General features: G+C 42.6%; 1 protein-coding gene across 1 annotated transcript in view; it reads right to left on the bottom strand.

The window, feature by feature from the left end:
• Nucleotides 1-23,124, bottom strand: part of ADCY1 (adenylate cyclase 1) — a 285,584-nt gene that overhangs the window by 96,509 nt on the left and 165,951 nt on the right. The window contains exon 7 of the mRNA XM_039525110.1: nt 12,883-12,994. Coding sequence (XP_039381044.1) covers nt 12,883-12,994 — 112 coding nt within the window. The remainder of the gene's footprint in view (nt 1-12,882; nt 12,995-23,124) is intronic.

Raw genomic sequence — 23,124 nt, 5'->3', positions numbered from 1 at the left:
CACCTTGCAATCATGGGGTGTGACTATAGCATATATAGACCTACTCTAGCTAGCTTGGGTTATTGGTAGCAGTGAAGGCATGGTAGTGCAGGGTTCAGCACAGGCTATAGAAGCCTACCCAAAACCCAGGATACTTACTCAAGTGGCTAGCCTACGCTGAAGCCTGTGCTGTCGCAGCTGCACTGTTACTGGTACCCAAGCTTGCTGGACTAAAGCTAGCTCAGGTATATCTACACAAGCTGCAAACACACCCTTTGACTGCAGTTTAGACATTTCCTAAATTGTCATGGGATGAAAACTATGGATTAGAAACTGGCTAAGAGAGCAGGCAGATTAGGAATAAAAAGTCAATTTTCATGATGGCAAAAAGTTAATAATGGGATGCCTCAATGTCCTCTACTAGCATTGGGGCTGTTCAATTATTTATTAATGATCTGGAAGGGACAGTAAACAGGCAGGTGTCAAAAACTACAGACTGCACCAATTTACTTAGTAAGAAGAACAGGAGTACTTGTGGCACCTTAGAGACTAACACATTTATTTGAGCATAAGCTTTCGTGGGCAACAGCCCACATCAGATGTAGCCCATAAAAGCTTATGCTCAAATAAATTTGTTAGTCTCTAAGGTGCCACAAGTACTCCTGTTCTTTTTGCAGATAAAGACTAACACGGCTGCTACTCTGAAACCTGTCAATTTACTTAGGTCATTCATGCCTAGAGATGGCTGTTAGGAACTTTAGAGGGACGTAAGAAAACTAGGTGAATGGGCAATTCAGTGGCAGATGAAGTTCATGGTTCAGAAATGCCAGGCTATGCACATGGGTATGAGTAATTCCTGAACTACTTAGGCATCTCATTAGACTCTTAAGTAACTGTAGCCACTCAGGAAAGAGACCTGAACATCACTCTGGACAGCTCAATGAAAACCTCTGTGCATTGTGTAATAATAAACAAAAAGGATATTGCAGAAATGTCAAACAGGTGAGGAAAGTGACCCCTTTCCCCCCCTCAAAAAAAGGTGACAAAAGTGATTAGATGAATGGAAAGAAGATGGGGATTGTTTAGAGACTAGATTAATAAAAAAGAGGTACACAATTTGTAATGAATGGTGCAGATAACATTAGCTGAATGCTCTTCGTTACCATTTCTCATAAAACATGGAAATGGGCCCCATCAATGAAACTGAAAGCAAACACATGCAAAAATCATATGACAAAAACTGTTTACCTAATGCCTAACTAGCCTGTGGAACTCACTGCTGTAAGATATCACTGAGGTTAGCAAAATTCAAAAGAGGACTGGACATTTATATGGATAAGGAGAACATCACTGTAACACTAAGTAGGAGTAAAAACAAAACAGAACTGCAGCAGTTACATGCTTCAGGACATAAGCCAACCTCTAACAGATGAGGGTTAAGAAGATTTTCCCTATGAGCAGGATATTCTGTAATTGTTCACTTTGAGGTTCCTTGCAGCTTCCTCTGAAGCATCTGGTACCAGCCACTGTAGGAAAGAGGATGCTGGACTAGATACAATACGGAAATTCCTGGGTCCATATGCTATCATGAGTAAGGGAAAATGGCTTATGGAATATGTGCAGCATTCCAAACCTCTATATTTTGTGGGTGGCTGTCAGGAGAGGTGTATACAGTAGAAGATGCTTATGAGATGCTTATGCTTACACTGTAGTGAAACTCCCATTATAGCGAAGTAGCATGAGATATAAATTGTTTCAATGCACTGCAGTGTGCCAACAGCACTTCTAGTTAGAAGGAATCTCTATTTATGAGAGAAGTAATGCTGTCTAAAAGAAATGACTTAACTATAAATGGATTTCACTATATCCTGTCCATTACAGTTCACATATTTAAAGGATATTTCTGCTGCCTTTAATTTTGAACTTTAGGTTAAAAATATACTGCTTTTTGGCTTCAGTGCAGTCACATTCCTGGAATTTAATGTTGGTAACAGTAATTTTACAAAGTTACACTAGTTTTCTTTCATTCCATGGTCCCATGCATACAGAAAGCTTAAGAAGGAGCAGCGTGCAAGACCCTACCAAGTTTAATTTAGCTGGGTAATGGAGACATGGTCATAGCAATAATAGTGAACATGGGCTTAAAGGGAAGTAACGCCTTTTACAACATGAGAGTAATAATAGAAAAGGAAAACAAATCTGACTCAAATATAGAAAGTCCCACAGCAAATGGCTTGATGGCTTTGATGGCAGAAAATTTGTTGTCTCCAGTCAAGGCTACATACATTTGTAATTCAGTGATGTGTTTGTGAGGATGAAGTGAAGTCACAGTAAATGCCCTACCATCCTGGGAACTATATTACAGATGAAACAAAGGAGAGTTATTTAGAGTAACCATGAAATGGAAGACACATATTGTTTCATACAATTTTACTTAGTGTTAAGTATGTATGTTAATTTGTAAGAGTCCAGCGGCTTCTCAAACTTTTTCTTATGTGGAACACCTCTTCTGCTTTGGAATTCCCCTCTAATCTAGTTGGGCTCTATCTCTAATTTAGCAATATGGGAATGTCAAAGTTGTCGCAATAGCTGGATTGAGACCAGTTTAATAGTCACATATGTTAATTTACATGCTTGACTACTATAAGGCACGTTGGTAAGAGCAATTTAACATGACAGACTTAGACAAAACTTTTCATTGCCACCCTAACTGTTGTACAGTGTGGATATAGTGGTCTTATGCCTAGCTTTCAGCCTGTGCCCCTAGGAGGCTGTACTTTGGTCATGCTTTATGCATGTCCTATGCAACTACTAGCACTAATGCAACATCAAGGTTGAAAAGCCAAGTGTTGGGAAAAAAAAATAAATCAGGAAAAGCAAAGGATTTATTTCCCAATCTCTCACCCCACAAAAAACACTGAAAAGATTTTGTTTAAGCTTTCAAAAAATGATGTCATTTTAAGCAGGGACTAAACATGGGAAAATTAAGCCACACCCCAAGGTGAATATTTTGGAAAATTATGCATGTATAAATGCCTGGCAATGGCAGATGACCCTGCATAACAGACATTACTGAAATATGGTGAAATGAGAAAAATCAGAGGGCTGCTGTAATACCTGGCTATAAACTGAACAGATCAAAGGGCGGGGCGGGGGGGAGAAGTAGTGTTATATTTAAAAGATACCACAGAATCTAGGGAGATAAAAATTCTGAGTGGAAAGGACCACAACTGAATCAGTGTGGATACAAATCCCACGTTATGAGACTATTGGCAGGGTAAGAATTTTGACTATGTTCTACCAACAGCTTCCAGACCAGGCCAAGAATTGCACAGTGCTGAGAAAGCACAATGAGGCAATGTTTAATGAAATGACAATCATAGAGCAATTCAATTATCTGTATATATTAACTAGTCACAATGGGATAATGTTTACAGAAACAATTTCTTAAATGATTGCTTCTTGAAACAGCTAGTCCTAAATCACAAAAGAGGAGAAACTATTCAGTCTTGATGTAGTACAAAGTAAGGGTATGTCCAGACTACCGGCTGGACAGAGGGGTAGCGATCTAGCTATCAGGGATCGATATATCGCGTCTCATCTAGACGTGATATATCGATCCCCGAACGTGCTCCCGTTGACTCTGGAACTCCACCAGGGCGAGCGGCAGAAGCAGAGTCGACGGGGAAGCTGCGGCCGTCGATCCCATGCCATGAGGACGGGAGGTAGAGTCGAAATAAGATACGTCGATTTCAGCTACGCTATTCCCGTATCTGCAGTTGCGTATCTTACTTGGACACTCCCCCACACAAGGTAGACCAGACCTAAGAAACAAGAGTTGGTTCAAGACGCAACTACTGTTAAACCTCTGTGTAACCGTGACTATAATATAATTAAGTTCAAGGTCTCTGAGGGAGGAAAGGTACCCTAGCACTTAACTTTAGAAAGAGGGGAATTTAATAGAAATGAGAAAGCTAGTAAAAAAGGTCTTAAAGTCAAGAGTGAATAAATTAAAATACTTAGATTTAGCATGGATTCCATTGACACAGAGTCTCATAGCATATATAACTCTACACTGAAAGGTAAATAGGAATACAAGAAAGAAATCAGTGCAACTAAATGGCAACATCCAAGACATTATACAAAGCAAACAGAGATCTTTCAGCATATGGAAGCCCCATCCCAGTGAAACCAATAGGCAATTTGTAAGAAGGAAATTAGGTGTAGAACTAAGGTGGAGTTTGAAAGGCAGATAATTGAAGGCATACATGCAAATAGTAAGAACGTCTCTATGTATATCAGATGTAGGAAGCCTTTGGGGAAATTTTGGATTCACCACTATGACAGGGAATATAAAGCCCTCACTGGACAGGAGGGGATTAAGGATCAACTCTGGGCTTAGGAGGCCCCACACCTCTGCCCATGCTTGGGTTGGAAGTGGGGTTTAACAGGTAGCCATACAGCTCAGTCAGTGCCTGGCAGGCCAGGGAGAAGGACATGCTCTGGGAGCACCTGTGAAAGATGTGAGCCAAGCACTCACCAAGCTAGGGAACGGGGGAGCCACAGCACCTGGACACTGAGACCACGGCTGGAAGCCCAGAAGGCAGTGCTCCCAAGGGGTGGCTGGCAGGGATGCAGAATGAGATAGGACGTGACCCAGGGAAGTTGACTAGAGGCTGAAAGAAGACACCACAAGGTGAGCAAAGTTGAACCAGCCTTCCAGGGCCCTAGGTGGGAATCCGATGGAGTGGAAGGGCCCGGGTTCCCCTACCCAGTCCCAGGACTGTACCCGCTAGGTGGAACTGCTGCTTGAGAGCTGCACCCACTAGGAAGAACTGCTGCTGGGGATGAATCATTGGGTGTGACTGCTGCCTTGGGCCCTAATCGCTAGGGGGAGAACCTGCTCCAGCTCACAACCATTACAGGGAACAATTAAAGAAGACCAGAATATTTCTGAAAAGCTAATTTTTCTTTTTGCTTCAGTCTTCACCACACAGAATGTTGGGGAGATACCTACTCTTTTCTGATCATAAAGATGAGGAACTATCCACAAATTAAAGTGTCAGAAGAAGGGGTGCTGGAACAAATAGGCACACTAAAAAGCAACAAGTTACCCAGTGCAGATGGCATACGCCCAAGAGTTCTGAAGGAAGGTGAGGATGAAGTGGATGAGCTGTTAAGAAAAATACACAATCTCTCATTGAACAAGTTACCACATGTGACCCAAGGGCCTCTTGATGCCAATTGGCAGTGGGCACAAGGATACACAGGGATACAGGGATCCCATGGCTTCACCAAGAAATGTCATATAAGGTCTCTAATGAAAGCCTCTGTCACAGTGGTCATCAATCATTGTAAGATGTATGTATGGAACAATATATGAAGAGTTACATATATATGCTGAAAATTACATTCAGATTACTCAAAGATAGCATGCTTTGAAACAGGAATACACTTATCTCCCTGGTGGACCATTGTGCGTCTTACAACAGAAGTTGATTAGCATACTGAGTCAAACGCTAATGAAGGGCTTGTGGAGACTTCAGAAGGAAATCAACAGGAAGAGGTAAACAGTGGGGAGGGAACACTGTTTTCAGGTGAAGATCAAAGGTCTGATCTATCTGGGGATGCAGAGAGATGTTCTGGCATCCTTCCATCTGTGAAGACAAGCCGCAGTGGGCTTGATCTTATAAAATGGGAATTTCATCCATCCTGATGGAAAAAGTGCTAGGAAAAGGACTTGGGCCAAGCTATCCTGTAGGAGACAGGGGAATGTCCTGAGAGTTAAGTTTAGGCTCCAGAAAGAGTTTTATGACTTTGTTTTATACCTTACTGTTTGTTTAAAATATTCTTGCTTACTACCATTTGAATCTCTGTTCTTTGATAATAAACTTATTATTGTTTCCACTATAAAGATACCTAAGTGCTATGTGTTAAGCAGAGCAGTGATCCTGAGTTAAACTAGTAAACTGGTGTGTACTATTCCTTTGGAAGGAGAGATCTGAGTGTTCAATGAATCAGCAGCTGGGCACTCCAGAGGGATGCTTGGAGGACTTGGGGCTTTATGTGTACTTATTGCTAACAGTACAGAGACAGTGAGGTCTGTGGAGGACTGGAAGGTAGTGCTTGTGTTGCCAGGGGCTCGTGGATTCAAGGAGCTGACCCACAGCACGTGCAGTCATGACTTTCTCTTGCTAAGGGCAGGTGGTATCGAGGTGCCTCATAACTCTTGATATCCCTAGTAGGCATCACACCATATAAAATAACTGAAGTGTACCTATATTTTAATAGGAGTGATCTGGGATTTACACACCAGTAAGACTTTTGGTACCTGGTGAACTGACTGAAGTTATAATTAAAACTAAAATACTTAGAACACGGGTTAGCAACCTTTCAGAAGTGGTGTGCCGAGTCTTCATTTACTCATTCTAAATTACAGTTTTGCGTGCCAGTAATACATTTTAATGTTTTTAGAAGGTCTCTTTCTAGAAGTCTATAATATATAACTAAACTATTGTTGTATGTAAAGTAAATAAAGTTTTTAAAATGTTTAAGAAGCTTAATTTAAAATTAAAATGCAGAGCCCCCTGGACCGGTGGCCAGGACCCAGGCAGTCCGAGTGCCACTGAAAATCAGCTCACGTGCCGCCTTCGGCACACGTGCCATAGGTTGCCTACCCCGACCTAGAAGGTACATTTGCTTCTAACTAGCACAGCTGCTACTAAGAAAATTGTGCCTATGAAATAGTGGATAAAAGAGAACTGGTAGATATAGTTTATTTAAACTTTCAAGAGGTCTTTTTGACAAAGTCCTAAACAAGAGGCTGTTAAAGGAAATAAATAGGCATACCGTAAGAGGCATGGTGTGAGAGTGCTGTCACGAATCAAAAACCGATTAAGAGAGAGAAACAAAGAGTAGGAATAAATGGTCAACGTTCATCATTGCAAAAGGTTAACAGCAGGGTGCCAAAAGATTCCGTGCTAGAACCTGTGCAGTGTAATGGATTTATTAATGATGTGGAAAACAGGATGAACAGCAAGGGGACAACATTTGAAGACAAAGTAATGCATGCTGGAGGGAATAATTTCCCCTGCTCATACATCTTACTGGATTCTAAATTAATTGCATCAACTCCAGAAAAAGGCCTGACACCATTGTGTACAGTTCAATGAAGATCTCTGCTCAGTGTAAAAAGAGCAGTCAAAAAGCAAGGAAAATATTAGGATGCATAAGGAATGGGATGGAGAACAACAGAAAATATTATGTCACTATGTAAATCAGTCGTGTGCCCTCTGTGTTCAGTTCTGGTCACTCCATTGTGAAAAAGGACATAGCAGAAATGGAAAGGTTAAAGATTAAGGACTTTGAAAAAACTCTTATATGAAGAAAGATTGAGAAGACTGGGACGATTTACCTTAGAGTGGAGATAAATAAGAGGGGACACGACAAAAATATACAAAATAATCCATAGCAGGGAGAAGATAGATCATGAACTTCTAGTCAGACTGTTATAATATAAGAACAAGGTGACATTCATTGAAATTGAAAGGTGGGAAATTGGAAACTGACAAAGATACTTTAAGAGAAAACACAACACAATTTGCCTGTGGAACTCACTGACTTGAGCTATCACGGGGGCCAAGAGCCTAGCAGGATTAAAAAAAAGCATTAGCTATAGATGAATAAAAAGAATATCGAAGTTTAAACAGCAAATAGTAAACAAATAAATAAGAGCTTAGGAACGGATTTTCAGAGCATTAGCCATCTTCTCTAAGTATTGGGGGTTAGTAGCAAGTTTCTTTTCAGGGCCAGGTTATCCCAAAATTGTCTCCTGCAGGGTTCCTGCCCCTTTCTCTGAAATACTTGGTGCTGGTCACTTTCAGAAGAAGAAACTCCACAGGATCACTGATCTGCTCCAGTGTTGCAATTCCTATGTTCTTATGCAATAACAGGGCATAGAAATAAGAAGAAATATTTTGTTTTGTAATCTTTTCAGAACTCCTTTCAGGGATGCCCAGCTACATGCCACCCAATACTCAGTGCTAGGAACAAAGACTCAATATAGCCCTTCATGATTATTATAATAGATTTTAATGTCATTGGGATCATTTGGGATGAAAGGTGCAATTTAAATATTAAAAAAAAAACTTACTAAATTGTTAATGCTGAGAAACATTCAAGCCCATCCGTTTCCATAAGATTTACTAACAGTAAGTAAATGCTGTTTTAATATTTGCCCTTTCCTCCTACCACACTTACTGCAGTGCTATCTAAAATCATTTTTCTGTATTACCTTTGTAAGACAGGGCAATTATTTTACCAAGGGCTGGCACAAGTTGCCACTTCCAATTGATGATGGTTCCTAAGCACCAACAACAAACACAATGTACAATCACAGATCACACTTCAGTAGTCACAGGGACCATACACATCGCAACTAAATGACCATAGATTTTCCTTGCATTCCCCTCCCCCCGCCTTACCCTGGACTTTTAATGCACACCATTGTTTTTAACCAACACAGACTAGGACTTTGAACTAATCAGGTACAAAACACAGGCAGTAGTTGTTCTAATTAGCAGATTAGAATCCCTGTGGAAAAAAATCATGTATCTCTGTGCACATTTCATCTGACTGAAAGAGACATGATTACAAGACTCTCTTTACTGCAGGAAAAAAAAGAAAGACAGGTTTTGTCCTCTTTCACACTCTGCTGCCATACACTACAAACTACTGTCACATGCAAATGCTGGTTCATGCCTCTGCATTGTTAAGAAGAGACAAGAGGTTTCATTTCATTGTCAAAGGAAAATGGTGTGTAAGATTTTAGACATTTGAGGGGGGGAAGTAGGGGGGTTCACTGCCCCATTCAGAGGATGAAATTCACCCATGAAGTGAAGCTCCAGAGGGCAAAAACTCAGAAAGGTACTTAAGCACATGTGTAGTTTTAAGTACATAGTAGTCCCATTAGCTTCAAAGTTATGCATCTGCTTAAGTGCGTTGGGCGCTAAGCTGGGCAAGGATTCCAATGGTGGATTGATCTCTGAGAGATTTATGTGCAACCTCAGCGTGCCATGTAAACAATTTCACTATTGGCTCCGCATATATTGGCTCAGGACACAATGGGGCTGGAACGGGAAGGAGCCACACATTCACGTTTATGCAGCTCCAATAGTGTTAATATTCAGTGCAAGCAGCTCAACTGGGCTGTTCTAGTCCATAGGCTACAGTAGCAGCCCTGCACCCTGGCCCTGGTTTGGGCAGTGGATTTCATCTTTCCAGTTGTTCCATGCTCTACTCACATGCAGCCTGAATACTTGGGATTTATCTGCAACTATCTTGCAAGTGCATAACAGAGTCACCATGTAGTTCTAAAACTCTACCATACACCTTCTTTAGTGTTTATATCTAGGTTAGATTTATGCTCTTGATTTGTTTATTGTCACCATTTGCATGAATGCACTGCATGCTGCCTCAGTGCTAGAGTGATGGTGTGGAATGTCACCATGAGAGGAGAACCAGGCCTATCATGTTCTCATTAGATGTATAGGCCCCAGTGCAGAAACAGACTTACTACAAGAAAATAAATCATAAGAATTAGATAGTTTTCTGTTATAGCATAAATGCAGCCAAGGCAGAAACAGGACTTTGATGAGCCTTCCTAGCAGATGAACGATGGTCCAGTGATTAAGACATGAGCTTGAGGTTCAGGAGACCTAGGTCCAATTCTCTGTTCTGACACAGGCTTCCTTGAAAAAGTGAGTCTCTCTCTATAGCTCATTTCCCCATTTGTAGAACGGGGATACCTCACAGTGGTGAAGATAAATGCATTAAAGATTGTGAGCTGCTTAGATTCTACGCCTAAGTACTGTAGATAGATAGCCTTCTGTGCCATTCTCTCTTTCGGGTATCAAACACTTGCATCTTTGAGTTCTGGGAAAGAAAGTGAGAAGAACAACTAGATGTGTAGGAATAATTGTGAACCACTGACAAGAAACCTACTGTAATGCTGAGAAACACTTTAGTGTCTCCTCATGCTGTTGGAAGGAATTGCAAGAGAACTTGCTCACTTAAATCATGTCTGTCTCACATGGTCTACATTAAAGAATTCTCTGAGTCTTCTGGCTGGACCTTTATGGCACACTGAAACTTCAGAGGATGAATCTACTTTCTCATCTGGTTTCTCAAAGGATGTTTATGCTTTTGCTACATTACTCCTCAGGAGGACGTCCTGCCACTGGGAAAGGCAACCCAGACAAGAAATACAGTGCAAGAAATGAATGATATATAACAGGGAATAGGTAGGAGCTACACCTGCAGGAGATAAAGTGTCAACAAGATGAAATGGAGCAAGAAAGATGGTGAGAGCTCAGAAGAGGGAAAAGAGAACTGGTGGCAGGGACAATCCCTTTACCATGATAGTCATATATTTAATGCACATGCCCTACAAAAGGGCAGTTTTGGGTCCTCCTAAGTTATCCTTGTATGATCTGACTACTAGGCTCTTCTTTGTATCCTGACACAGGCATTATCCTCATTCTGATCTCCCCTCTATAGCACACAACGTGCAATAGATTCCTCTTATGGAAGTCATAGCAACCAGAGGAAATGCAAGTACCCCTATTAAAATCCGGAGAAAGACAGGCTAACTCACACCATAGATATACCACTGCTCAATCAGAATGCATCCAGTACAGAGATATCCTATATGGCCAAAGACCAGGGACACCACTGCTGTAGGCACATTTTATAAATAGAATAATAAGAATAAGTTCCATTGAATTCCTGGAGTTTGAATTTTTTTTTTAATTTTAAAATGTTTGTTCTTATTAGTTCCTTAACAAAGACAATGCAGAAGTCACCTTGAGCTGAATGTCTGGTCGAGAGCTAGGACCTAAGGCCTGATCCAAAGACTCCCATTGACTACAATGAACTGTGCCCCATTGCAATTAGTGATTTTTTTTTTAACTGTGAAAAACACTCAAGCGTAAAGGGCATCGGGAATGGCCCAAATGCTTATTTATTGTCACACAAGGTTGACATTCATGGAGCTGTGCTGGCATTTAGAAATTATGCAAAGCTTCCCACCTAAATCCATTGTCACTTGGCATCCATCCCGTAGGCCATCAGTCTAATCAGCTCTGCCCATGCTAGTGTTTGGTGCATCTGGCATCCCTAAATGCAGCTCTGAGGTTGAATAATTTTTAGAAAATTATAAAAGCTTCTGTGGCTACATGAGGCAAGTTTTTAGGCTACTTTGATCTAAAAGGAAAAATGAATTTCTCCCTCGCTTTTGTTACAGCCCCTACAGAAACAGCTAAAACATGTGGGATGGGGCTTAGGGACACTAGCAGCCCTGCCCCCCAATCATACAGGCTAAGGAAGGAAGAACATTTCCCGAGGTGGGGCCAGATCCCTGGGAACAAACACAGCGTCAGCAGAAACCGTAGCTGCTCCACTTACAGGACGAGGAATTGAGAAGCCCAGAAATGGCCATTATACAGAGGGATGGAGGGCACTTCAGCTGGAATTGCAGCAGCAATGGGGCAGGGAGGCTTCAGCCCAGCCAGAGCACCTCTTTGGGCCTGAACACCATTAGGTGGGGGAACTTTAAGGGATGGGAGAGACGGTTCTGTCATGGTCTTCCTTCACAGTTTCTGGACTCCTGTGACACAGAAGGAAACTGGCATTTTACAGTTTGGCCCTGATCACCTCATGTAGAAGTCCCATTCCCATAGACAACTGAGAGAAAAGGAGGGCCCGTAGGTCACCACACCCTCCCCACCCTCCGGTATCGCATACAGTAGGAGACTTCCTCCCACCCAGGAGACACTGCCAGCTATCTTATCAGCAGGCAGTTTGGCAAAGGAATGGGGGGATGGAAACTGCTCATCTGTCTCAAAGCTTGACATCAGAGTTATATACAGGGTCAGGGGATTTGTACTGAGGAAATTAAGGGAGGCTAATCCCTGGGAGGTGCAGAAGTACACACTCTGGGTCAGTGTGTGGAGTCAGGAGAGGAGATGGTAGGATGGTGAGAGAGCACAGTGCATGGGATGATATTTTTAGATAGTGAGCGCCCTGTTGGAAGGAATGGAGAGTCTTGATTAAGGGATCACTATATATTGAAAAGGAAATTTGTGGAAGAAACATTTTGTACATAATATAGAACATAATTTGGAACAGGACATGGGTGTCACACACAAACACCACGTGAACTCATTTGGTCATTTGCAACCACACATCCTCCAACTTCCTCACCAACTGTATGTATTTCTTGACTGCTATATCTTTGTACCATTAGAATATCAGATCTTATGGGCAAGGAATGTGTCTGTCTTTTTATTCCATAAAGCATCGACTACTCTGTGGGTGCGGTGACTAGATAATAAATACTTGTAATCAGAATACATCTATTACATCCATAATAGCCTCTCTGATGAGCCATCACAGTGTCTGTGACATGGGCAACTGTCAGAGAGGAACTGAACTGAGACTCCGAACTTTTGTCACCAACACATAATAGATTTATACTATACATTCAATATTCACATCTTCCACTATATATTTATTTTTTATGAATGGTACAAAATTTACATTTTTAATAGTTATCTCCATTAATTGTAAATAGGTCCAGTCAAGAGCACCGGGGGAAAGTATTTTAAAAATAGCAACTGCAGCTTCTTTTCTTACCATTTAAATGGATTGCTTTATCTCAAAAATATGAATCAATGAAAAGAAACTTTAGCAACTCATGATTTATGGGCCTCACAGTGGAAATGGGGCTAGCAATCAATCTATTTAATGTCTCTAACATATGTAATCCACCCAAGACATCATTATTCAAAAAGCAATTAAATTAAATAGGGGGAAAAAAGAAAAAAAAGAGAATGACATGCTTACTGTAGCTAATTCATCAAACTTGCCAAAGAGTTCATTCAGAAGCTTCACCAGCTCTTGAGCAGTGCACTGTGATGCCAAACTAGTGAACCCCACAATGTCTGCAAACAAAATGCTGTAAAGAGAAGGAAGGAAACATGGAAACATTAGTGCAAAACACACCTTCTGATTCTAATTATCTTCTTCTATGCACTGAGTGCAACCCAGAACAGAAACCCAGACAAATGAGGATTGCCACCATTGAAGTGCTATGCAGAGCACAAAGATCCAGGATCATCTTGCATTTAAAGCACAGAACTAGGAGTCAGGGGAATCTGTGTTCTGTTCCTGGCTCTGCCACAGGCTTCCTGGGACCTCAAGCAAGTTTTGTCTTAGGTATTTATATCGCTCCCCTCCCCATCACCGTAGGGGGTCTGAGTGCCTCAACACCCCTGTGAGATAGGACAGTACTATTATCTTCATTTTATAGATGGGAACTGAGCCACAGAGAGGCTGAAGTGTCTTGCCCCACATTAGAAAGGAAATCTATGGCTGAACAGGGAATTTAACCTGGGGCTCCTAAGTCCTAGGCTAGCACCCTAACCACTCGACCATCCTTCCTTGCTTAACTTCTAAGTTGTATAACCTTTCTCTGTTTCAGTTCGCCTACATGAGAAATGGGGATAATTTACAGACAGTACTGTGAGGCTCAACTGATTAATGCTTACAAAACACTCCGAGGAATTAAGGTTGTGGATCAGGACTCGAGAGGTCTGGGTTCAATTCCTGCTTTGCCACAGACTGTAAAACCCTGGGCAAATCACTTAGGCAGGAATTTTCAAAACATCCTTAGGGAGTTAAGCACCCAAATCCCACTGACTATCAGTGGGACTTGTATGCCCAACTGCCCTCTCTGCCTTAATACACTTCCCTACCTCATAGCGATGTTGAGAGGATAAATCTAAACATATTTGGGAGTTACTCAGATACTGCGTTGAAAGGGGCCATATAAATACCTAAGTAGATCCTTGAATGGAAGCAACTCCAGAAGTATTAATTATTTAGATTTACTCACCTGCTGGCCCAGGCCCTGTGGCAGCAGTGGAAATGCTATGGATCTACTCACATGCAGTACCCAGCCTAAATAACACCAAATAATGATTTATTTAGGTTTATAAAAATGCCACCTACCCATATGCTCTAGATGTGCTTGCATGACTTAAAATACATCTTGAGAACAGCAATTTAACATAACCCAGCACAAATCTCCCTCCTCCAAAACAATTCTCCATTCTTACAATTCCAGCTCCTTCCCTCCCAATTAATGTAACAGATGCCAGAAACACAAACCTAACCAGTTCCTATTCTTGCTTCCAGACAAGGTCACCAAATCTGATCCCTCACCTGAAAACCCAAGAAAGGGAAAATATAACCTTCTCAATTCCTAACCCAGCCCCACATAAGCCACCCCGCGGCCACAAACCCTCCCAATACCTAATTTGATTCCATGCAATTGCTAAAATCACTTCTGCCCCAAAATCCTTTTCACCTCCCCAACCTAGGTAACCTAGCCCAACAAAACACTGAACTTTCAAAATTTCAACAGCTCCAAACCTTAATACAGGTCTACATGCTCATGTATGTGCTGTCATGCATATGCTTAGAGCAACTCCTCTTCACTTCCTAGAACATGCTTTCTTAGAGCATTGTTTAAACATACTACACTCTGGGATTTGATCATTTATGATCATTGATCATCCATGTGTTTTATAATCATAGTAAAGATTTTTTAAATATAAAATATGTACAGCTAGATTAATCTCTGGTGCCTTGTGACTATAGTGTCAGGACCATGAGAAACCATGGAGATGGCATGGTGAAAGACTTAAATAGGGTATGTATACACTACAAAATTAGGTCGAATTTACAGAAGTCGATTTTGTATAAATCGATTTTATATAGGCGATTGTGTGTGTCCCCACTTAAGACCATTAAGACTATTAACTCGGCGGATTGAGTCCACAGTCTGAGGCTAGCGTCAACTTCCGGAGCATCGCACTGTGGTAGCTATCCTACAGTTCCCGCAGTCTCCCCCACCCATTGGAATTCTGGGTTGAGATCCCAATGCCTGATGGGTCAAAAACAGCGTCGCAGGTGAAAGCAATGGCAAACAATCATTTCTTGCCTTTTTTCCTGGGTTACCCATGCAGACACCATTCCACGGCAAGCATGGAGCCCGCTCAGCTCATCGTCATCGTATGTCTCCTGGGTGCTGGAAGACATGGTACTGCATTGCTACAGAGCAGCAGCTCATTGCCTTTTGGCAGCAGAGGGTGCATTATGATTGGTAGCCATTGTCGTCGTCTCCTCAGTGCTCTTTTAGTTGACCTCGGTGAGGTCGGTCAGGAGCGCCTGGGCAGACAAGGGTGCTCCTGGCAGATGCTGGTGAGGTCTGTCAGGGGCACCTGGACATAAATGCAAGCAGCCAGGAGACGACAATGGCTAGCAATCGTACTGCACCGTCTTCTGGCAAGCAGCCAGGAGACAACGATGGCTAGCACTCGTACTGCACTGTCTGCTGCCATCCTAAGATGTATAAGAGAGATGGAGTGGATCAAAACAAGAAAGAGATCAGATTTGTTTTGTATTCATTTGCTCTCCTCCCCTCCCTCCGTGAAATCAATGGCCGACAATCGTTTCGGTGAGGTCCATCAGGGGCACCTTGAAAAGTTTAATGGAGATTCAGTCCTGCCTAGACTAGTGGGGGGAGGGATAACTCAGTGGTTTGAGCATGGGCCTGCTAAACCCAGGGTTTTGAGTTCAATCCTTGAGGGGGCTATTCTGTGACAGTTGGGTCTCCTTGATGCAAACCCACCCCCTTTGTTGATTTTAATTCCCTGTAAGCCATATTGTCAGTCATCCCTCCCTCCGTCAGAGCAACGGCAGACAATCGTTTCACACCTTTTTTCAGCGAAGACGCCATAGCACGGCAAGCATGGAGCCCACTCAGATCACCGCAGCAATTATGAGCACTGTAAACAGCATGTGCATTATCCTGCAGTATATGCAGAACCAGAACCTGCAAAAGCAAAACCAGGCGACGGCAACACAGTGACGAGAGTGATGAGGACATGGACACAGACTTCTATCAAAGTACGAGCCCCGGCAATGTTGACATCATGGTGTTAATGGGGCAGGTTCATGCTGTGGAACGCCGATTCTGGGCCCGGGAAACAAGCACAGACTGGTGAGACCGCATAGTATTGCATGTCTGGGACGATTCCCAGTGGCTGCGAAACTTTCACATGCATAAGGGCACTTTCATGGAACTTTGTGACCTGCTTTCCCCTGCCCTGAAGTGCAAGAATACTAAGATGTGAGCAGCCCTCACAGTTCACAAGCAAGTGGTGATAGCCCTCTGGAAGCTTGCAACGCCAGACAGCTACCGGTCAGTCGGGCATTAATTTGGAGTGAGCAAATCTACTGTAGGGGCTGCTGTGATCTAAGTAGCCAACACAATCAAAGAGCTGCTGATATCAAGGGACTACCACAGTAGACTCTGGGAAATGTGCAGGTCATAGTGGATGGCTTTGCTGCAATGGGATTCCCTAACTGTGGTGGGGCGATAGACGGAACCTATATTCCTATCTTGGCACCGGAGCACCAAGCCAGCGAGTACATAAACCAAAAGGGGTACTTTTCAATGCTGCTGCAAGCACTGGTGGATCACAAGGGACATTTCACAAACATCAAAGTGGGATGGCCGGGAAAGGTACATGATGCTTGCATCTTCAGGAACTCTGGTCTGTTTCAAAAGCTGCAGGAAGGGACTTTCCTCCCAGACCAGAAAATAACTGTTGGGGATGTTGAAATACCTATAGTTATCTTTGGGGACCAAGCCTACCCCCTAATGCCATGGCTCATGAAGCCATACACAGGCACCCTGGACAGTAGTCAGGAGCTGTTCAACTATAGGCTGAGCAAGTGCAAAATGGTGGTAGAATGTGCATTTGGACATTTAAAAGCACGCTGGCGCAGTTTACAGACTCGGATAGACCTCAGCGAAACCGATATTCCTATTGTTATTACTGCTTGCTGTGCGCTCCACAATATCTGTGAGAGTGATGGGGGAGACGTTTATGGCGGGGTGGGAAGTTGAGGCAAATCGCTTGGTCGCTGATTATGCGCAGCCAGACACCAGGGCGGTTAACAGAGTACAGGAGGGCGCGGTGCACATCAGAGAAGCTTTGAAAACCAGTTTCATGACTGGCCAGGCTACAGTGTGAAAGTTCTGTTTGTTTCTCCTTGATGAACCTCCTTCCCCCTTGGTTCACTCTACTTCCCTGTTAGCTAACCATTCTCCCCTCCCGCCTTCGATCACCACTTGCAGAGGCAATAAAGTCATTGTTGCTTCACATTCCTGCATTCTTTATTAATTCATCACACAAATAGGGGGATAACTGTCAAGGTAGCCTGGGAGGGGTGGAGGATGAGGGAAGCACCGGGTGGGGTGCGGGAGGAGGGAAGGACTAGGCCACACTACACTTTAAAACTTGTTGAATGCCAGCTTTCTGTTGCTTGGGCAGTCCTCTGGGGTGGAGTATTTGGATGCCCAGAGGCCTCCCCACCGTGTTCTTGGGCGTCTGGATGAGGAGGCAATGGAACTTGCAGAGGAGGGCGGTTGGTTAAACAGGGGCTGTAGCGGCGGTCTGTGCTCATGCTGCCTTTCCTGAACCTCAACCATATGCCTGAGCACATCAGTTTGTTCCTTCAGTAGCCTCACCATTGCCTCTTGCCTTCTGTCAGCAAGCTGACGCCGCCTATCATCTTCAGCCCCGCCATCTGTTCTCGCGTTCATATTGTGTTTTCCTGGACTCCGACGTTATCTGCCTCCACGCATTCTGCTGTGCTCTTTCAGTGTGGGAGGACTGCATGAGCTCAGAGAACATTTCATTGCGAGTGCGTTTTTTTCGTCTTCTAATCTTCACTAGCCTCTGGGAAGGAGAAGATAGTGTGAGCGTTGAAACATTTGCAGCTGGTGGAGAGTGGTAGTTAAAAAGACACATTTTAGAGAACAATGGGTAGACTCTTTCACGGTAAACCTTGCTGTTAACATTACATAGCACATGTGCTTTCGATACAAGGTTCCATTTTGCCTCTTATTGAGGGTATGCCGGTTTGGAGTGAGAGATCATTCACGCAGGGCCGGGCAACAGAATTCGTCTTGCAGGCAGCCATGGTAAGCCACAGTTTTTTGGCTTCTTTAACCTTCATAACATGTGGGAATGGTTTCAAACAGCAGCACCCTCATTTCCCATACCAAGCAGCTGTTGGGTTGGGCATTTAAAATAGGTTGGCAATTTAAAAGAAGGGGCTGCCATTTTTGGGTTAACATGCAGCACAAACCCAACTACCCCCCCTCCCTGCACAAACACACACAGTTCTCTGGGATGATCGCTTCACCCCTCCCCACACCACGTGGCTAACGGCAGGGAACATTCTGTTCAGCTACAGGCAAACAGCCCAGCAGGAACGGGCACCTTTGAATGTCCCCTTAATAAAATCACCCTATTTCAACCAGGTGAACATGCATATCATCACTTTCCTGAGGATAACACAAAGAGATAAAGAATGGATGTTGTTTGAATGCCAGCAAACACGGGGACCATACACTGTGTTATGCAATGATTGCAGACTACATGCTACTGGCCTGGCATGGTAAAGTGTCCTACCATGGAGGACGGAATAAGGCTGCCCTCCCCAGAAACCTTTTGCAAAGGCTTCGGGAGTACATCCAGGAGAGCTTTATGGAGTTGTCTGTGACGCTGTGCAGTCTATATGGTTTTATAAAAATATGGTAATGAGTGAATATAATGCAACTGGAATATGCTTCATGCAAAAGGTCTCTTGTAAGGTATCATTACAAAGCTTATAATTTACTGAGTGTGATCATCCTATTTGTATAAATGTACCACTCTTATATTTCATATTTCTAGTCTCAGATACAACACGGAGGGCCAATTGTAATTATGCAAAGTGTGGGCCATTAATGGTGGTTTGGAATCTTAATGGCTCCCATCAACCAGGACAATTGACTGGGGCTCTGTTTGCAAGCAAGCCTTCCTGTGAGTCAGGCTGGGAGGAATGAAGGCTTGGGGTCTTACAATGACATGTGATCATGTCACATGAACTGGAATCCATCTTTAACCTGGTGCTTTTCCAGTGAGGGGGGGTGAAAACCCAGAGAGAGAGACAAAGGATTCCCGCCTTATGCAAAAGATATATAAAGGGGTGGAAGAGAACAAAGCAGGAGAGCCATCATGAAGAATCCCCTAGCTACCACCTGAGCTGGAACAAGAGCTGTACCAGGGGAAAGAATTGAGCCCAGGCCTGGAAAGTGTCCACTCTGAGGAAAAAACTTACTGAAGCACCTCTGAGGGTGAGATTATCTGTATTCAGTCTGATTAGACATAGATTTGTGCATTTTATTTTATTTTGCTTGGTGACTTACTTTGTTCTGTCTGTTACTACTTGGAACCACTTAAATCCCACTTTCTGTATTTAATAAAGTCACTTTTTACTTATTAATTAACTCAGACTATGTATTAATACCTGGGGGAGTAAACAACTGTGCATATCTCTATATCAGTGTTATAAAGGGCAAACAATTTATGAGTTTACCCTGCATACGCTTTAGACAGGGTAAAACAGATTTATTTGGGTTTAGGCCCCATTGGGAGTTGGGCATCTGAGTGTTAAAGACAAGCACACTTCTGTGAGCTGCTTTCAGGTAAACCTGCAGCTTTGGGGCAAGTAATTCAGACCCTGTGTCTTTGTTGGAGCAGACAGGACTTTCTGGCTCAGCAAGACAGGGTGCTGAGCTGGCAGGGAAAACAGGAACAGAGGTAGTCTTAGCACATCAGTTGGCAGCTCCCAGGGGGGTTTCTGTGATCCAACCTGTCACAATGTCCCTGGAGGATTTCTGCTCCATCCCCAGACACGTTAACAGACTTTTCCAGTAGCTGTACTGGCCGCAAATGCCAGGGCAAATTAATCATTAAACACACTTGCTTTTAAACCAGGTATAATATTTACAAAGGTACACTCACCAGAGGTCCCTTCTCCACCTGGCGGGTCCAGGAGGCAGCCTTGGTACTGGTTCCAGGGCCAGGGTGAGAAACAGTTCCTGACTGTCGGGGAAAACAGTTTCTCCACTTGCTTGCGGTGAGCTATCTTCCTCGTCCCCAAAACCCGCATCCCTGTTGTGTGCTACTCCACTGATGGAGTCAAAGCACAGGGTTGGGGTAGTGGTGGCTGCACCTCCTAGAATGCTCATCATAGAAGCGACATGTCTGGGGCTCTGACGCAGAGCGGCCGTTTGCCTCTCTGTTTTTTTGGTAGGCTTGCCTCAGCTCCTTAAGTTTCATGCGGCACTGCTGCGGGTCCCTGTTATAGCCTCTGTCCTTCATGCCCTTGGAGATTTTTTCAAATGTTAGGGCATTTTGTCTTTTGGAACGGAGTTCTGATAGCATGGATTCGTCTCCCCACACAGTGATCAGATCCCGTACCTCCCGTTCGATCCATGCTGGAGCTCTTTTGCGATTCTGGGACTCCATCATGGTCACCCCCGCTGATGAGATCTGCACTCATCTGCAGATTGCCATGCTGGCCAAAAAGGAAATGAGATTCAAAAGTTTGTGGGCCTTTTCCTATCTACCTGGCCAGTGCATCTGAACTGAGAGCGCTGTCCAGAGCGGTCACAATGGAGAACTCTGGGATAGCTCCCGGAGGCCAATACTGTCGAATTGCAACCACACTACCCCACGCTACCCCAAATTCGACCTGGCAAGGTCAATTTCAGCACTAATCCCTTGTCAGGGGAAGAGTACAGTAATCGATTTTAAGAGCCCTTTAAGTCGAAAAAAGCAGCTTCATCGTGTGGACGGGTGCAGGGTTTAACACTGCTAAATTCGACCTAAACTCGTAGTGTAGACCAGGGCATAGAACAGAAATAAATATGGTAGTGCCAATAAGTGCTCTTCTGATTTACCCCCAAAGCTCTGCCAATGTACTTCATTTTGGACCTACAACATCCTTGCTTGACAGACCTGGATCTGTCTTTCATGAAATCAGTCAGCCAATGCCAAATCATACTAAATTCCCTGAAGTTTTTGAAATACACTCATATGTGCATTAAAGATTTCTAGAAATTGACCCAAACACACATTGGAATTCAGCTATCCAAAAGGTAAAAAGCAAGGACTGTTACAATCCAATGTACCACCTACCTGTCAGACTTCAATTATATTCAATTAGACATCACTGGTATTTTCTTTCATTAATTATTACTATTCTATTAGAAACTCTGTTTGGTTTCTCTTCTCTGTCATGCCAGAAGTTCCCAGGATCTATATAAGCATGTGATGAGTTTTTCTGTTTATGCCTGATGTATTGTTCTCTGCGTTTTCCTATTCCTATACAGCCAGATTTTCAGCAGTGGTCACAGATTTTGGCTGCTCAACATGAGACAGCCAAATGTCTCATGAGATGCCTCACGCTGGGCACCCAAAATTAGTGGCTACAATTTTAGAAAATGGTAGCTTTAGAATTTTATAGTTGTCTGTTTTTCAAATCTGGAAACTTCTTTAAATCTTTCAAAAATATATAAGACAGTAAAACTCAAGTATTTGCTAAATCAAGAAATTGTCAAATCAGCACTCGGGGCAAACTTCACAGACTGCCCAATGTTGTAATGGAAAGAATGTAAATGCTCAAATACTTAAATGTTATATATAGTTGGTGACCTACAGTTACTTTTAAGAACAGGTATGCTGTACGCAATTACATCTAGAGCTCTTAATTATTTAACCATGGCCTACAGCAAAGGTGTTCATTTATTAGCTTTGCTTAAAGGAGGGTTATTTTATAGAATTGACAGAATGAGTTATACAACAAATACATTCATTTAAAAGGAACATTTATTTGGCACATATGTTGATCCTCATATTTCACCATTTCGTCCATAGGGTTTTCATTTATTAGCAACAGGCCAAATTGGGGATGTATAAAGTGACCCACAACACATACTTGCAAACACTTTTATTTCATACATCACTAGTATACGCACAACTAACTATGTAAAATATATAAATAGTTGTGTGTTGAGAGTTCTGACGTGTATATTGTTACATTTGTTTGTGAAATCTGAAAGGTGAATTTCTCTATATCAATACTGTTAATTGAATGTAGACATTTTTTAAAGTTAACAAAATCTTTACATATGTTATCTTACCTTATGGTTATTTCCATTTAAGGTTTAGGGGTTTTGTTTGTTTTTAATAACTGTAAGTTCTTGAACATTTTAATTGTAATGTTCCGATTATACACAGCTGAATATTAATCACAAGTCTTTATTACAAATTTATAATGTTCAAAAATGGCTGTTTTGAGTAAAAAGGCAGTGAAAATGTCAAGTCAAAATTGGACCCAAAATTAACTCTGCCCTCTTGTGCGTATGCACAACAATACAGTCTAATTATATGATTTCAAATAACTGTAGGATACCTGCCTCATTCCATGTATAGCTTGGACAACACATACTGAATAAGACAGAGGTCCTGTGGATCTGTGCCTTATGTTGGATTAAATTATATTTTTCCATTACCACAGTGAAAACCTATAGCAAGCCACAGATTTATTCTGTAAGTCATATTATTCAGGCATGGATTTATTCTGAACAAGTGATAGCAAAACTGAGTCCTCAGCACAGAGGACAGACAGTATGCAGTGAATGAAGTAGGGGTCTTCCAAATTTCAGGCCTCTGCCATATCCTGTATTGCAGCCTTGCTCATTCCATGGTTTATTGTTGTGCAAAGAGTGGGGTGCAGTTAGGCCCTATCTTCTACTCATGGGGGGAAAAAAGTATTTTACACACACAAAAGTGGAATGAAGACTCATTTTCCAGTTCAAAAATATTTAATACCATATAGGTTAGTACTGGTCAGCAAGATGTTTCATTGGTTCCATGTACTCCCCATCCATCAGTATCTATCCGTTATCTTTAGTATTATATTTAGGTTGTAAGCTGCTTGGGGCACAGACCATGTTTTTGTTCTGTGTTTGTAAATCACTTGGCACAATGGGGTCCTGATCCATGACTGGGGCTCATCTGTGCTACAAGTAATAAATAATAATAATAATTCCATTTTGTGGGATAAACACATTGCTTTTCATGATGTCCTTCCCCATTTGTTGGAATGAAAGGG

Source organism: Mauremys reevesii, linkage group 2, assembly GCF_016161935.1.
Source record: "Mauremys reevesii isolate NIE-2019 linkage group 2, ASM1616193v1, whole genome shotgun sequence".
NCBI classification, from domain to species: Eukaryota; Metazoa; Chordata; order Testudines; family Geoemydidae; genus Mauremys; species Mauremys reevesii.
Note: the sequence above shows the minus strand (reverse complement) of the source record. Positions and strands in the feature narration are given on the sequence as shown.